The sequence below is a fragment of the Megachile rotundata genome, chromosome 3 (genome assembly GCF_050947335.1).
Source record: "Megachile rotundata isolate GNS110a chromosome 3, iyMegRotu1, whole genome shotgun sequence".
Classification (NCBI taxonomy): domain Eukaryota; kingdom Metazoa; phylum Arthropoda; class Insecta; order Hymenoptera; family Megachilidae; genus Megachile; species Megachile rotundata.
The window spans coordinates 22,752,206-22,769,716 of NC_134985.1; the positions used below are offsets into that span (position 1 = coordinate 22,752,206).

The 17,511-nt window shown below is 46.3% G+C and overlaps 1 protein-coding gene across 6 annotated transcripts in view; it reads right to left on the reverse strand.

The window, feature by feature from the left end:
• Positions 1 to 17,511, reverse strand: part of LOC100876600 (uncharacterized) — a 165,276-nt gene that overhangs the window by 12,270 nt on the left and 135,495 nt on the right. For all 6 annotated transcript variants that reach the window (XM_076530141.1, XM_076530143.1, XM_076530140.1 and 3 more), the window contains one exon: positions 2,642 to 2,707. In XM_076530141.1, coding sequence (XP_076386256.1) covers positions 2,642 to 2,707 — 66 coding nt within the window. The remainder of the gene's footprint in view (positions 1 to 2,641; positions 2,708 to 17,511) is intronic.

Below are 17,511 nucleotides of genomic sequence, written 5' to 3' on the forward strand. Positions count from 1 at the left end.
CGCATGTGTGTTTCGCGAGAGCCAGCTGCGACCCAATTGTCTAGTTTCTATCGAAACGCGCATAAATCGAGCAGTTCGCGATGAACGTACTAGGAGAGAGGCCCGACTAGCCGTTAAGGAGGTTTGATCACCGAACTAAAACGATGCCTACATATATAGAGGCTCCAGCTATCATAGAGCAGCTCCCTTCGAGAATTTAGGATTTAAGCTGGTAGATCGCGATCGTACACGAAAACAGGAGTCCTAAATCACTCGACAGTGAACGATAGACGAACAACTAGTCATAATCATGCGGTGACGTTTTTCAATTTACAAGTTGCAATCGAGCCTCCATCGTCGTTGCCTCGTCGACTTTGCAGCCACTAGAGCGTCGTTAGTTCAGGCCAATAAACGTCTCGGTTCGTTGGAGCACGATCAAGTTTACGTAAATAAAAGCCGAGTTCTTAACCAGCGACGATTCATAAACTGTCGAAGAAACGTTGATTTTTTCCCAAAAATTCCAGTCGAATGTTAACGCTTTCGCGATTCAGAAGATAATCGGTTACTTAACATTCGAAAGTTACCACCGTCGCACTACCCGTTATAATAATTAAAACTTACTAGTGTTCTGCCACTCGCTAGAGGTAATACTCGAATGTTCTCTATGGTACATGGAATCAACAACTTACCATATAATATCTATTGAAATATTTCGAGAGTAAAAAATTTGCTCGAATAAACGTTCATACGCGAGCGAGAGAGTTCTCTTCTTCGACATTCCCTACTTTCGTATAGAAAATGGCCGTATAATTTCGTATAGATTCCTTTATTTTCTTTTATTTTCGTAGTGTTTCTCTATAAATACTGCATCGGATCAGCCCGCGTGGGCGATCTGGTATTATATAATACGCGCACGACCGGAAAACTTCGAATCGCTACAACGACCAAGACCAGCAGCTGCGCGGATCGTTTCAACGCTTCGGCATTGTCCAACTTTCGAAGAAACGATACGATGTTTTGCAGCGATTGTACAGAGCTCGTTTCACTCTCGTGTATAAATTTATTCCCTTTCGACGGCATTGGAGCTAACTAAAGATACTCGAGCTACGTTTCAAACGCATCGGATTAGCAAAGAAACTCTTGGAGAATTTGATTTACGAAATTACGAGAATTATGCTTGTACCGTGGAACTGAACGATCGAAATACTTAACCGTTCTTTCCAATTATCGGTAATGATCTCTTCTTTAAATAAATATTGTATCATCGAAGAATCGAATGACTAATAGGAAGCGAATTAATCGTTCTCGAAATTATAACGGTATTTAAAGTTGAAGCAATTACGATAGTTATCGTTTATAGTTTTGGCACGAGACCGTTTCTATCGAGCGATTCAAATTACCAGCGATAGTATACGTGTACCTAAACAGACATCGTCTGCTGCAGATTAAAATTGCAATTCGGTACATCGATGACCCTCCACGCATCCGACGCGTTAAAGTTCGAGCGTGGTAGTTTCGCGACTCGAAATTAATTGTTCGTCGTAAACAGATTTACAGCATGATCGTGGACCGTTTCCTCGAAAAAACCATTATCTCGATACCGTTTGCGATATCCTCTGGTCCTGGAAGCCGTAAACGAAACGGAAATCCCTTGGAACGAAACTGCACGTGCCGTTTCGCGTAAACGCCGGCCGGCACACCGTTCGAAACGGGAGCTATCAAGCGTCGTATCAACATCTGTTTTCGACGATACAAGCCGCCGATTCGATACGCGAATACACCGTCCTGACGGATTATTTTTAATAACAGCGACGTTAACGATTCAATGGAGTCACGTTCGTGAAATTATAGCTGGGATCGGTGTTTGATATACCAGTCGGATTATCGAAGAGAGAAGCGACGAATTTCAATCAGTGCTATAAATTCGATACGAGTTATCGGCTTATCAGATTATCGTTTCGCGATACGAGATTATCAAGCGATCGGACGATATCAGGGAACCGATAGCTTGTCCGATTTTACGGTCACAAGGATTTAACGCTTAACTCCTTCCGCGCCGAAGCGTTCCGACGAGAAACCAGAATTTTATGGAGCAAATTTGTAACGATTACAAATGTTCATAAGTAAACGAAAGAAAGATTATCGGACGATTATCGTGCGATCGAACGCCGTTTACACGCGAACACGTCAATTTAAGGTACTTTAGGAAGTTGGTTCGTGCGCGTCCCAGTTACTTCCTTTTACGCCGCTGGCCGAGCCATCGCGGGCAATCGCGAGCTAATTAAGTTGTAAGTGGATTAATCGGTCGTTCTCGCGGTAAAGAAAAAAAAAATGTCACGCGCTGACGAAGTCTATAAATCTAACTTCGAATTAGGGGTTGGCAAGTAAATAAATTTGTTGAAAGATTCCTGATCGCTTTCGTTAACCGGTCACCGGTTTCTTTTCGTTCTTTCTGTTACATGTTACTTTCTAAATATTTTGTCGAATTTAGGTACGCCTACGTTAGCGGGCCTCAACGACCGCACATCGAATATCGTTGTATCCCTTCTGCACAGATTTCTAAATTCCAAAATCCCTGTATCCGTAGTTCCTTTTATTATTTACATTTTCGCGTCCTCGGAAAATCTATACCCTTTGATTTTAATAAAACCAAGATACTCACGTGGCATGATACCTTGCGCAACCAGTTGATTGATGGGCCGCCTCAGCATAAGCTTCACCTTCAACGCTGCAACAGAAAAGAGAACAATGCTTATTTCATTATTATAAATCTTGTCGAATTATTCCGAATATTTGTAAATCGTGTGCTCAAAGTTTTTCGGAACATTGAACTTTATCTCGTTGATAGCGAAAAGGGTGGTTGGTTCACCGAATTTCTGCGGAACAGCCGCGTAATCTCACTGCGAGATTTCCTCTGGCGTTCTATAAAAGTCGTCGAAAAAACGGGACGATCAAAGTCGATCGGTGATGCCCACATACGAAGAGCTTTCTCGCTAAGTCGGTATTTTCTTTCCGTACGTCGGGATAAGTTGTTCCATATGGCGCGAGGATTCTGTCGGTGGGGGTCGGACGACAGCCAGAGAAACGAACCAGAAAAAAAAGCAGTTCGACAAGATGGAAAAAGACCGAATATCAACTTCTTCTTTCCCTCGTTTTAATTGGACCACCGCACGCGCTCCGTTTTCTCCGAGCAATTTTGAGCCCGATAATTAAACAGCGACACACTACGCGTAGTCACATAAATTACCGCGCACGGTTTCACTTTTATTATCCTTTCGGATGCACGCGAATCCTTGTATCGCGATACGCACAGCCATACTACTGGACTGGTAACACCTGGTGTATGCAAGTCCTAACGGTATTCGCGTACCGTATCATCGGTGTCACCTTGATCCTCTTCCAGAACGTTACCTGCATCAATTACGAACGTTCAACGAATAGCTGAAAAATTCATTCGGAGAAAAGCTCGTCTGTCCCTTTCCGACCGCAACAAGCCTTACGTTTTCTCTGATTCCGCCATCAAGGTCGAGGTAAGTCAAAGGCGTTCATGGATTTTTAGATTTTCGACCGCAAAAAGTGCCACCTTATGTTTTGAAAAACCTTAGTGTCGTCTGTTAAAAATAAGAACAGGAATGTTGTCGAACCTCGTTCATCGGCTACGAGGCTAATTAAGGGGCAACAAATCGTAGTTTGAAAATCTAAAGGGTGTACGAGATTCGCGGATCAAAAGGTCGACGAGACGCAACGCGCAGAGAGAGTACTCGTGGTTCTAGAAACGATGTAACGCGGTGTGGCGTGGCGTGGATCGCGGGGCCAGCTACAAATTAACACACAAAGGATCCCCGGTTATAAATACGGGGAGGAAGCGCGGGCCAGATTGCATAAATTGCCGGCGAAAGAGGAACAAAACCGCGGGCCGCATGGCCGCGCAATCTGAATTCAAAGCAGCCGTGTCCCGGAGAAAAATGTCTACCCCTTTCGGTTTATTGGCCGCGACTCAGCTCCGCTGGCTCGACTACACCAGGGGATCCCTCGTGGCCAGTTTTTTCGTCGATCGAGAGCGAATGTGACTTGGACGTACTCGCTGGGAATAATCGGCCGTTTACGGCCTCTACCTTCTCCCTATCCCGTTTCTCGTCTTTTCTCCCTGCGCGAATTCATCTGACGCGTTGAAATTGTCCGGGGCTCTTAAACCCAACCGAGTCAACAACTTTCGACTTAAATTGTAAATTTTATAGCTTCTTCGACGGTCAAAGCTTTTACGCTGTAATTGTTCCGACCTACGATGTTTTATTATCACTCGAAGTATAGGGAAGCGAAAGATATTTCAGATTCAGCTAGTTTAGTCGGTAAACATTAGACACGTCCAATAGAGATTTCGGTAGATTCCTGCTTGTCAATCAACGATAAATAAAGCGAATTCGGCGAACAAAATTTCGTTGCGATACAACCCGAGTCTGCGATAATCCTATCTGCTTAACGAGCATTCTTGATCGTATCCTCGCTATCGATCCTGACAATCACGCGCGGAACGCGCGTAACTATGCGCGCGATTGCATATTTCTCCTGGTGGGCAAGAAATTCGCGAGACAACCATCGCCGCTCGCGCGATGCATTCCGCCACCCTTCACGATGACGAATTTTCATCGGTTCCGCAACCAGCGTGATCGCGATTAATCGTTCATTTCCGCAGACCTTCTTTACATCGCAATGGTCGTAATTATAACGATTCGCTAGAAAGTTCTCTTTTCCTATGCTAAGGAGGTCGAAAATTTATGTAACGATATTCTACTATAATTACGTTGGTAAATAATTAGTGGGACGAAGAAAAAGAGAGAACGAAAAGGGTGCACAGAAAACGCGAAACTAGAACGGCAGCAAGGCAAGGGTATCATGGTCCACAGAAGACAAATGGTAACGACCAAAACGGCTACTAGTCGCAAGTGCCAAAATACACAGCGTCAAATACTGAGCCAACGTTTCTTGTATCGTTATATGGGCACAGTTGTTTCTAATTCGGTATCGCGTTTCGTTTGAACTCCGTGTAAGTGCCCGTTGAGAAAGCCAGGTCCGCATTCTTCCGTTGCATCTCTTAATTAACTTACCGGGGGGAACGGTAAATTAATAGAGATAATGCATTCAAGTATTTAATTACCGAATTCGAATCGAGGGAAAATGCAAACAATTGTTGCGAAGCGAACAACCAACATCCTTTTCGAGATAGCCTGATTTCCGAAGTATCGCACTTTGTAACATATTTCAAATGTTTCGTTCGTCCAAGACGTAAAATAATATCGTATCGCAAAAGTACATCGCAACGTAATCGATGCGATCCTAATAGATCGCGGCGTGAAATTCGAAAGGCGAAACAGTGGATGAAATATCGCGCGAGGTCATCGAAAGTCAGAAAAAACGAAGAGTATTCTCCGCGATTTCTCCGTGAAGACGGACGTTAACGAGCAGATGGACAAGGCAAGGCGGAGGTGGACAGACAGCGAACGATATCCTGAAACGAAATGGTAGGACAGCTCGAGCGGTGTGACGGTGCACGTGCATAGCTGTCCCATGTACCTGGTGGGTCGACAGCTCGCGACTCCGTGGCTCGTGGCCGAGTGTCGGGGTGGTACGCGGATTCCAGCAATGTTTCGCATTTCTTTCACCTTTCGTCGTTGTTCTCGCCAAACAAGAATGGCTGCCCAACGGTACTTGGCCCTACTCGACTTACCATCCCGTATCGGTCAATATTTATTCGAACGTTCGAATGCCAGCTTTCGAGTAAAACTATCTTTAACGAGTCTTATCTACTACCTGCTGTTTCGTTTCTTCTTCGATCCCGAAATTTCACTATTTCTAACCTCCGGCGAAATTCGATGATCGAACAAGAACGTTGAACAGACGTTCGGAAGTTTATTTACAACGTCCGCCGGAACGATCGGCCATCGGTGAGCTACGATGGCGTAAACGGCGTCGCGTCGCTTCGCGAGGATTCACTAGACAGGAATGCACCGCACGCGAATTTGCATTCTATGCATTGCGTAAATGCTTATGGAGTGTAGCTTCTGTAACTTGGTGCATCCTCGAAACCCCTTGAAACTTCGCAACGATCCGTGGAATCTTCGACGCGGAAGCGAAAAAACGATCCCTTTCGACTCCGTGCGAGCAGCGAGTTTTCGTTATTTCGACGCTTAATAAGTTTTCGAGCGCAAAATTACACCGACGCCGGCCGAATGATCTACACGAAAATGATTAACGGACGGCCGGTATTTTTCAGATTGAAAACAACGTCCATGAAAGTTGCCGAGGCCTCGAGCGATTCGGCCAAATACGTCTCTTCTGGTATCGAACCAGCGAGAAAAATTACGATCATTAAACGCGTCATTACGAGACGTAAATTAGAGCAGTTAAGAGTAATTACGGTGACACAGCTGTCGATCGAAGTCAAACCTTCTGCCAAGGAATTAATATCAACTGCCGCACAAATTGTTCCTGCGCTCGATGAAATTCGATGACCGGGACACTTTTTTCCTCTCGATCGGTAGCGAAAGTTTGTCTTCGATCTACCGCGTAACGATGCAACGCGCGACAATTTAACGCTGAACAATCTAACAAGAAACGAAAGAATCTACAACGTTTCTTCGTTTCGAAGAAAATGGAACTCGATTCGAAATCGCTTAATCGGAACTATAAACGATTTTTCAAACCTCCAAGCGGGACGTTTCACAAACTTGTCGTTGCTTTTACGACCTATTCGTTTTACGGCTGGCTTGCTTTACGACAGCAACGGATAAATCAAACCAGCAGGAATTCTAAGCACGGCGTTAAAGTGTTAAGGAGTTCCGGAAGAGCTCCTGATCTTCCTCTTTTTTTCGCTGCTCCCATAAATATCCTCGCTTCGTTCGCTCCCGTTTTGACCCCAATTTTCAACACTGTGTCTCGACGATTAATCTTACAAATCGCCAACCACCGCGCCAACAACGTCTCGTTGCGTTTTCACGGCTACCGTGAAAAAGCGTCTGCGAACAACGACAGCTTTACGGATGATTCGGACCAACCGGAACACGAACAGAAACGATTTTGTTCGAGGAAAAATTTATACGTCTCGAGCTCCGAAAAGGTGCAGCGAGCAAAATTTATCGTTATAATAAATTGCGCATGACTCGCAGATTTCACGAAATTTCTTTCGGCACCAACCACTTGGTAATTTCGCGTTTCGTCGATGTAAATCTAACGGCAAATCATTTTCCTCGTCGCGATAACCGACTTATCTTCTATTTTTCCAGCACACCTTCTAACATTTTTCTAACGCATAACTTAAGTATAACATAAATTAAGCGACTTCCAAATAAAACATTTAATTTGGTAAATTGCTAGTTTTGCTAGTTGTAAACTGATACAAATTTCTACTTTATATTTAACGCGTTAACTATCAAAATATTCGTTAGTTTAGAAAGCATCGATGCATAGTTATCAATTATTATTATTAGGTAATATGGAATTACGTATTACGTAAATATGGAATAATACCGAATATCGTTTTTCTTCGCAACTTATTTACAGCCACGTTGCTTCTCGTCGTTCCGTCTCCGGATGATTGATTAGGGGAACATCGTTCTTTGTCACCGAAGGTTTCGAGCTTTCTACGTTTTACTTTGGCCGACCTATTATCAGAGACGAAAGTTTTATCTGGAAAAAGGTCGTCTCGAGGAAAACAGTGAATATAAATAATGTAATTTTTGTTGGTGCATGGCTTACACGAAACGAAAAAGGTTTCGTGATACTCGAAGCATCGTTTCGAGAGTAAACCAGCTCTATATGTATGTACAGAAGGCGGACAGAAGAAACTACGACAAGAGACAAGACTTCTCTCTTCGTGATCTCCGGGCCTAGAGAGGCGGCTTTATTTATACCCAAAGCCGCCGTATTATTGGATCACCCCCGCGATTCTGGCCGACTTAAGCGTGTCTCGGACCGTTCGGCGGCTTCTCTTTTCTCATTCTCGTTAGTCGCCTGCTTAACTTCCGCCATGTTGATCATGAAATCGGTACGCTTCGATTCGTTCGACGGAAAAATAGTTGCACTTTTTAGGACGACGAAATAGTCGACTTTCGAGGGATACGTCTTAGAGAGAGGAGAGAGAGGAACGACGGAATAACATTGGCACGCGTATGCTCGTCTTCGAAGAGACTCTTCCGAGACTCGAAGAGTTACGAACAAGGAGAGGGAACGAATCTTGTCTCGCCAAGGAATATGATTTACGCGGTAATGAAAAATGAGAAGAAAAACAGTCGCGTTTGTTTAGAAAATAATCGCGACTCGAATGGAATGTTGCGCGCGTGTCGGAGCAGGTGAACGCTTTCAAAACCAATTACGAGTATCCCCTGTTTTTCTAAGCCACTATTAATCATAGCCATCTTTAATCCCGGAAACGTATCTTTTAGATCGAAACGAAAGAAGGGCTATATTCGTCGTCGAAAAGCAAGAAGCTACGTTGCTTTTCACGAGAACTATCCTACGGAGAACGATGCAGGTCAATTAAAATTCGTGTCGACGCATCGCGAATTTATCAGTGGCCAGCTGAATTTTTTAGACACGCATTTCCCGCCATTGTTTGCGAGGCAAAGCGACGCGTGCACAGCTGGCCGATCGAACGAACGCGTGCACGCGTTTTGCGTCAGACGGCGGGTGGACCGTTCGCGGAATCGCGATTACCGGTTGCTTTCGTCGATACGCGCGTCTCGAGCGAACAATTTTTAAATAATCCACGCTTCGTGTCCTCGAATTCCGGTTACTCGTCCATCAGCTTCGTTTCGCTATCGCGATACAGCTATCGTCCACGGTTGAACGATATCGAGGGAGAAACCCTTAGGATAATAAATAACGCGGTACCCGGGTCCGGTTATTCCCAACTGCTTCTCCGTTGGGTATCTGAATCGATGGCAGGAGAATTGATGATGCTTCCAAGACACCCGACTTGCTCGACTTCCTCGTACCACCGTTAACTGATCTATACAATAAACCTTACAGAATACTTGCGCGTGGCTTGTTTTTCTTACAAATCGTACCACGCAGGAATAACGTAATACAGAAACGAAACAAAATCTACGGTCCCAATGTTTGTGCCGATTTTTTCTCGGCTTAAATCGAAATCGATCCGTATTAGATACGATATTTGGCAGACGATGATCAGACTCGGAATTTTTGTTTCTTCAGACCGATCGCGTAAACGGTTGCCAGTTAACGGCAAAAGACCTGACCACCGAGACGGAACGTGATCGCAAAAAAAGCGTGCGTGGCGGAACGGTATGAGTTTCCCGGTGCAAAGGGAGAACGCCGAGTCGCGGCGTTGGCCAGCGCCAGCAGCAGCAGCACCAGCACCAGCAGTAGCAGGGCAGAAGGAGAAGCGTTACGAAAGACAAGTGCGTACATCGATTAGAAGGCGTAACCGGTAGGCGGAGCGTGCTAACGCCGCGTTAAAGCTCGCGTATCGCTAATGTACATAAAGGCAAGTACCTATTTCTCGAGTACACCGGCTTTCGTGTAACTCCTTTAGAAAAACGACTCGTACCGAGGTCACCATTCAACACACTATAGTCACGGTTTTTCTCCACCGTCTGTACACAGAACGAAATACCGCGTACTGTCCCGAACCGAGAAGAATGCGCGCGCTACAACGACCACAACGGACTTTTCGTAGACTAGGTCATCTACGAAAAGGTACTTGCAAATTATCATTAGCGCTGCTTTTCTCTGCTCGATTTATGCCGGGGACACAAAGATCCTTCTCTAAATACATCCTTCTCTTCCCAGCAGTCATCGAACAGTCAGGTATAACGAATCTCGTTTCATAAACGCGATATCGTGATCGAAAGAGTTTGTTCGCCGACACGAGCCTCAGCGTAGGATTAATTAAAGGACTCATCGAACAAAGTCAGCGCTCAGCCTCTGCCGTGTCTTCTCTTTCTTCTTGGAAAAAAAAGTGAAACGAAGAAGCAGGACGATCGCGAAACATCTCCACTTCCTCCGTAAGAAAAGAGGCAAAAACGGGCTGAAACCGTGCACGAAAGAAGCAAGAAAAAGAAGAAGCAGAAGGAGAAGAAGACGAAGCAATCGAGTGGAAAGCAACGGCTGGTCCGGCAATAGGAGCAGAGGAAGAAGGGAGCGAAAGAAAGAGTAGGAGAAGGGCGCGGAGAAGGAAAAGGAGGACACCCGCCGATTGATATAACGCTACGATTTGCGTAATATACGCTCACTCGTAAAGCTCCCGGTGATTTATCCCGGCAAATAAATAGATTTCGGTGTTGTTAACCCCGTTTCCAGGGTAGACTCCGCTCGGCGGAGGACACGCGTGCGTTTCTACGGCGTGCAGCCACAGCACGCGTATCGTTCGATACGTTCGTGCAGGCACGCGTGTGGTGCAACGTCCTGTGGGTCGTAGGAGGAACGGAAAGAGACCGAGCAGGGATTAAAAATACTGGAAGCTGTGCGCGTGTGCAAGCGTTGGAAAAAAGCCGTGGAGAACGACGCGAACGACGAGAGGAAAAAAAGGATACACGGGGTGATCGTGATATTTCAGAATTTCAGCCAGAAATTTACGAGCGGCAGACGCCGCGCGCCTTGCGCCGAGCGCCTCGCGCCGATGACGACGCCTACGACGCACGAGTCCTCCAAAATGCCACCTTCGCCCTCGGAATCGAACGTTCCCGATCTGACACCCTCGACCGCAACGCGACAAACAACGAATCAAAAAGACTAGTAAACGATTAAGCCGTAAACAAATAAATACCGAAACTCGACGACGGATTACTCGAACAGATTGTTTCAAAGCACGAAAGGATTAAACTGCTTGGTCGTTAAACGAAAGGTTGTCGTTGAAAATAAACAAGTAGCTAGGTGAAAATGAACGATTACGATTTCGAACGCAAATCGAATGATCGTAACAGCGTTTCCGATTCGTCTCGCGTTCGAGCGAAGGCTGTTGTCGCCTAAGCGAGGCCGAATAATCGCCAGGAGACAGAGCTAACTCCTGTTACCTGTGTTATGGTAATTACTACACGTGTAAGCCCGCTCGAGACGTCGCGTCGGGTCGCGTCGCGTCGGTCCGGCTTCATTGGCATTGTTTCAAGCATATTGTCGTTTCGACTATCGTGCCGGTAAATCAACGCGTTTTTACGCGTCGCGCACCTGCGCATTATCGGCTTCTGCGTGTCCACGGGAGCGTTGAGGAGGAACGGGCGAAAGTTGGCCCCCGAACGCATATTAATCGACGAGTCACGCGAAACGAATCGACGGAAAGCGTCGTGTACCTATATGTTAGCGAGACACGAACAAATGCTGGCTGCACGGTCAACCAGCCAACCGTTTTCGCTTCCCTAATTAGCCGATTATCGTGCCCACCCGAGTTTGCCTCCCTTCCGCGTTCGCCATTTTCTCTTTTTTTTTTTATAATCGTGTTTTATAGCACCGAAGCCCGTACACGCGTGTACGGTAACAAGATATTATTCGACAAATATTAATTGTTCGACCTGTCGATAATTTACTCGGTCCACGCTTTCGAGATTTTACGTTTGTTCGGTATTTTTAAGTCGTTGCGTGACCAGCTACAGGAAGCGTAATACCAACCAATGTCGTTAAATGTCGTACCGGTTCTTTACTATTTCGCTTCTTCTACGCTCGAGACGATATTCTTCGCGACGGTCGATGTACTATTTCGTTTCACGCGTGAATCATCGTCGTGAAAAAGGACGGAAGACTCGAATTTATTATACGTACTTGACGGTTACGTGAAACTGCAACGAACAGAAAGTGGTTCCTTTAATCGTGCGAGAGGCTTCTACCGATGTCGAGGAAAACACGCTTCATGAAAGTGTTCGTGTGCGCATCGCGTACACCCACGTGCCTACTTAGTTCCCTCTTCACCGATCGGTTGGGCTTTCAACGGCCGATATCCCTCCAGGTGAAGCTGTTTCCTGTGTCGCAACCATCGTCTCTTCGCTTTCCCGCTTTCTTTCCTCTCTTTCTCTTCCTCCGTCGACAGCTTGTCGATAATGAAAGAATACTCAGAATGATCAATCTAGATTCTCTATACTCGCATATTTCTATAAACTTACTTATTTAGAATTTTTAATTGCTGCAAAATGGGTTCGAATCGATAGTCGCCTTCTACGTCTATATGCGTCAACTTTTTCAATACTACGCGTCACGCGCATCATCGATCGTCGAAGTTGAAGATGTAATCGCATCATACGGTTCATATTCGAAGAATGTTTCTTGTTCTCTTAACAAAAGCGACAAATTTTGTTACGAATTTTCCCTTCTCCTCGCACATAATTAACGCTCTTCTCCGTTAATTACGTCGGTTTATCGATCTCGTAGCGGTATCCCTTCTCTCTCCCCGCGCTGACTGTTTTCTTCACCGTTGGAAAGAGCGCACCGATTCCCCGCGGCCTTCCTCGAATCTCCGCGTCTTCTTTCACTCGCGGTCCGGTAATATATCTGGCCAGCGTGGGCGGTCCACGTGGGTTTGACAGCTAAGCCCACGGGAACTGGTTACACCCACAAGCAGACAGGTCGTGGTGCGGCGCGTTGCGTCGCGTCGAATCCTGTCGAGAAGAGACACACGCCAGGTAGACGCTCTTCGCGTCGCGACGCTCACGCGAACGATCTGCTCGTACACGTGCCGCTCTGCCGAGACACGTGACCGTTTCTCGCAAGTTTACGTTTTAGAAACGATCACTCTCGATTCTTTCCATCTACGATGCAAAATGTCGCGGAAAGATAAGTTTTCGTACTTTTCAATTCCCTATTTCTCGTTACCCGTATGTTCTACGCCCAATACGAGATGGATCGAGAATCGTAAAGGACGGTGCAGAGTTTCCGGTACTCTTCTACTTATCGTTAACGTTCATGCTCGCGAATCGCGTCGTTGTCGGAACGAAACACGGCGACCTGCGTCGTACGGCTCGAATTTATCGTCCCATATAATTTTACTGTTTCGCATACGTTTAGAGAACTCGTTTCGCGTCCAACAAAGCCTCCGCACGCTCGACTCGTCCATTTAATAAAGGGAACTAACGCTTTCGTTAGGTAGCGTCAACGATTAGACGCGTTTCGAAACGAATGAACGATTAGCAAGAATTCGTGTCGGAGAGCATTTTGAAAATTGTGGACAACGATCGAAGAGAGACAGCAGCCTGGTTTCCACGACGCGATGGGAACAATGCGATGGCAAAACGCGTTGGCACGAAAACGACAGCCGGTCACGGAAAAACCGCGTTGGCAGATCCGCGTGGGCAAACTAGCGTGTCTAATAAACATAAAAGCAACCACCACTCTGGCTCGTTACCCGCATTTCGCTTTTTTCCTGTAACCGTCTCTCGTTAGCTCTCGGTAGCCGTCTCTGTTCGTCCACCTCCATTCCGCGGGTCCTTATAGCCCGCCCCTCGTCGATCGTGCCACCGCGTCGAGCACACCTTCGCGGACAATTAATTTACCTCACGGCCGCGGCGTAGCCCGGAGCCGCGGAGCTTGCAGACGTACGCGCGTTGCTTTGCGGCCGACCCGTCCACAAATGGAATTGGTTTCGCCAGCTTCAGATACGATCGTGTACGTACGAGCACACATCCTCGACGGTAGCGTTGAGAAAAACGCCATAACTTCGAGTCGTATATGGCGGCAATGCACAGGTGCATGCCACCGTGCATCTACCCCCCTCGACCCCGTGCGTCCGTTCCCTTCGCCACCGCCGCCATCACCACCACCGACTACTTTCAGCACCCCTTCTTCCTTCTACCATCGTACCCGTTGTTGACTCGATCGAACGTGCGCGTAGAATGTCAATTGTTTCTCTCTGCCCTCTCTCTTTCTCTTCTGCCTGCCGTCCTCCCTCTCTCTCTCTCTCTCTCTCTCTCTCTCTCTCTCTCTATCTCTCTCCCGTTCCCGTTGCTTCTTTTTTTCCGATTCCTTTCTTTTGCAGGATTGGGCTCTGTTTCTCTTCGACCACGTCGCGAACTCGCGCTCCCGTTGATGGCTAAGATTCTGCATTGTCTTTTATGAGTTTTCGAGCATGCTCGATCGCGCAGAGGTTTCTTTTTAGAGTGCATAGCCTCCGCTTAACTAAGGCGGTGCAGTAACGAATTTCACTATTTCTGTTACTCGCGATTTCAAAGCTGGGGAATCTCGGAGTTTGGCTACTAAGTAAATCGTGTTCTGCTCTGTCGCAATACAGAATACACCGTCACCGTTCGTTGCAATTCCTTTATCCCTTCTATTATTTTCTTCCAACCCCCTCGGGCCACTGTCGCTGCTTCGTTGCCAAAGACGAGTGGTAACGAACTAGTAAAAAATAATTAGTACGTCGACCGTGTGTTTCTAGAAATAGACCGGTTCGCATAATCGTTCGTCGATTCCGAGACCGCTTTGGAAACCTGCCGGCGGCTCTGCGAGCTCGAGGTGATACCACACCGCGTAACTGTGCGCGTGTGATACCGTGTTCGCGAATATGAAGAAGTCATGAGACAAGCGCAATACAGCGGCTATAACGAGGAAGGATCTTTCACGAGTTTCTCGGAATTTTCAACAGAAAGGATTGCAACGTCCGACAACGAGATGACGATTACTAATTAACAGGTCGAATAATGGCCGCTTATTAGTATACGATAATTCTTCATGGTAGATACGTTCATTTTTCTCGTCAGTGTCTGCTATCGTTGTCGATACACGCGCATCGTGTGCCGTGCTCTACGGACAACGTACAATGGTCCTATTCGTCTTAACGTTGCTTCGAGCAGGAACTTCGAAAGAATACACTGGCTATAAATGCTCGAGTTCATCTTAAGCGAGGATTTTGAGTTACGTACAGTGCGAAGGGTGAAAAAAGAAATAAAAAAGCGAGAAGGTTCATCCGCGAATTGCTTAGTCGAAGTTGTATCGCATTCTATCGACGAGACCGCGATAACGTTGACAATCGACCGACGGAGGCAAGCCAGGAAGCAAAGGAAGCGGATGATGGCATGGACAAGAGGCTCGATCGCGGTGCGGAGCGGCGACAGAAAGGTGTAACGCGCGAAAGGCAACGAAAGACGTGGCGTCTGTCGTGCGCGCGGTAGAAGGAACTCTCTTCTCTCTTTTACTCTTGGAGCTTTCTCTTGAGCGTACCGGTGTTCGAGCTCGCGGCACGCGGTGAGAGTTGAATTTATGAATGAACGAGCGAAGGGCGAGCGTGGGCTCGCCCACGCGCTTTATCATAATCGGAACCTCCAGCCTAGTCACGCCTGCCATAACTGCCTAGGCATAGAGCAAGGTTGCTAGCGACGCTGGGAGCGTGCTCGTCGGCTTCGAACCCGATGAATGAAACTCGGATCCATTCACTGGATTATGCGATTGTGAAATCACCCTTTTCTCAAGGGACTTTGCCATTCTAATTAATATTAGAAGTTTCAAATTCTGCTACACACTGTCGGTTTCTTCGATAAGAACTTGATCCTTTCGAAAAGTCTTGGAATACGAGCGCAACGAAACAGTTGATTATTCAAAGGATCAACTATCGTGGTTGGTGACGTTTATCAATCGCAATACCAGCTGATGCAAGAACCATGCGTTTCTATTAACTAATCACTCGAGAAACTACTCGTTCATTTGCTTTTCTACGAACTCGAATAAACATGCGGCGTTTTATTATAATTGCGTTAGAGCAACGATGTTTATGAATGAACCAAGGGCACGCGTGGGCAACTGTACAACTTATCGGAAAACTCGTGGACGAAATCGAGATTATCGTTTCGTTCGCGACGACGACGTTGTTTCCTGAAATTCAAGCTGAACGAGATCTTCTACCATTCATAATTTTGATGCTCGTTGCAAGGTTCGTTTCGCGCGTCTGGTATTCGAAAGGGAACGAGCTATAAATCATTAGAGCAACGTTATTCCGCTTGCTCCACCTTCGGGGTAATTCAATTAGCGAAGCACGCGTCCAAAGCCTACAGGCCTACAGGATACGGAGAGCAAAGCGATTGCATCACGCTTCGATCGCACCGAAACCGCATAAAAAAAGCGGTGCATTTGAATATTCACGTGGGTGTCCAGTGATTTACGACACGGACGAGTCTAATTTTACGCCGAAGGTCGAACCGCCATCTTTCGATTCCTTCGACGTGGCAATCGATTGCAACATGTCGCGAAATCACACCCTGGATCGATCGTGAAAACGCGTAAAACGAAACCAGGTGGTTGATTTCACGGTGGATGTCCAAAAGCTGTTGGAATCACCTCCTTCGAGCATCGCGTCAAATATTTTTCAAGATTTACGCAACGATTCAAAAGCCCAGTCGAAATGTCGCATAATCGAATATCCGTATTTCCTTTTATCTCAACGTTCGTCTTGCTGAAAATGATCGGGTGCTCCAATAACTTTCGGTTCTTGCCGATCCGAAACGATAAGTTCAAGAGCATGATCCTTTCCTTCCTTTTGTTTTCGGTAGCGCGATTGATGCGAGCGTCCTGACATAGATCCAATTGGAAGAAAAAAAAAAATTAATAGATCCAATTGGAAAAACTAGACATTGGAAATAGCGGGTAGAATGTCAATGGATTTTCGATAAATTTAGCGATACCGATTAACGCGTTAAGGATGAAAAAATTAGGTAATCCGAATCCGTGTTCTTCATCGTTCGACTCAGCGTGTCAGCCGAACGCGACGAGAGTCGATGGGAATGAATAATCCATGGAGCACGGGTGGAAGACAATGTACGCGTCCCACACAGGAATTTCAGGTGTTTCGACTAACGAGCGTTTTGCATGAAACAACGAGGACGCTCGACCACGAACAACCAAGACGAACCAGTTTCCAATCGGTCCACGATACATTCGTAACTCCTTAATGCGCGTAACCCGACAGACTTGGGCGCGAGCCCTTCTTTGTTTCTTCTCGTTCCTCATTCTCGATACGACACCAAAAATACGCTAATTACGCCTCGGCAGCTTCTTCCTTCGTTACGATTCCTCGATCGAACACGTTCCATTACGAACTTTTGCTCGTTACTTTCACAAGCATTTCGTAATTATCCCGATTTTTGCTCGATATTGATCTTCTTCGATTTTAGGAAACTTTCCTATCGGCGATTTTATTTTCGGAAAGTATAAAGTTCCACGAATTCGAGAACTTATTTTCCCGGAAACGATTTTACCATTTCGAATCTTTGAAACTTCCGAATATTCGCGAAAGTACAGTACGCGCGTTCGAGATCCACTGGAACTCGAATCCGGAATCACGGCGTTCGTTGTCAGCCGCCTTATCCACTTTACTACGTCGTATAGCTTCACCGGCGTTTCTTGTATTTCCTTCGTTATGTTTCTGTTATCGGATTTCGCGCTACTTAACAATTACGAATCTCTCGTGCGTACCTATTTGGTATTTTCTAAGCGCAATCTCGAGTAACGAAGAAATTACTCGATATCGCTCGCGGTACCGCTCGTAATTAACGGAACAGCGAATAATTCTACTAATTCTTGCACCTTCCACGCATTCGCGAGGAATAA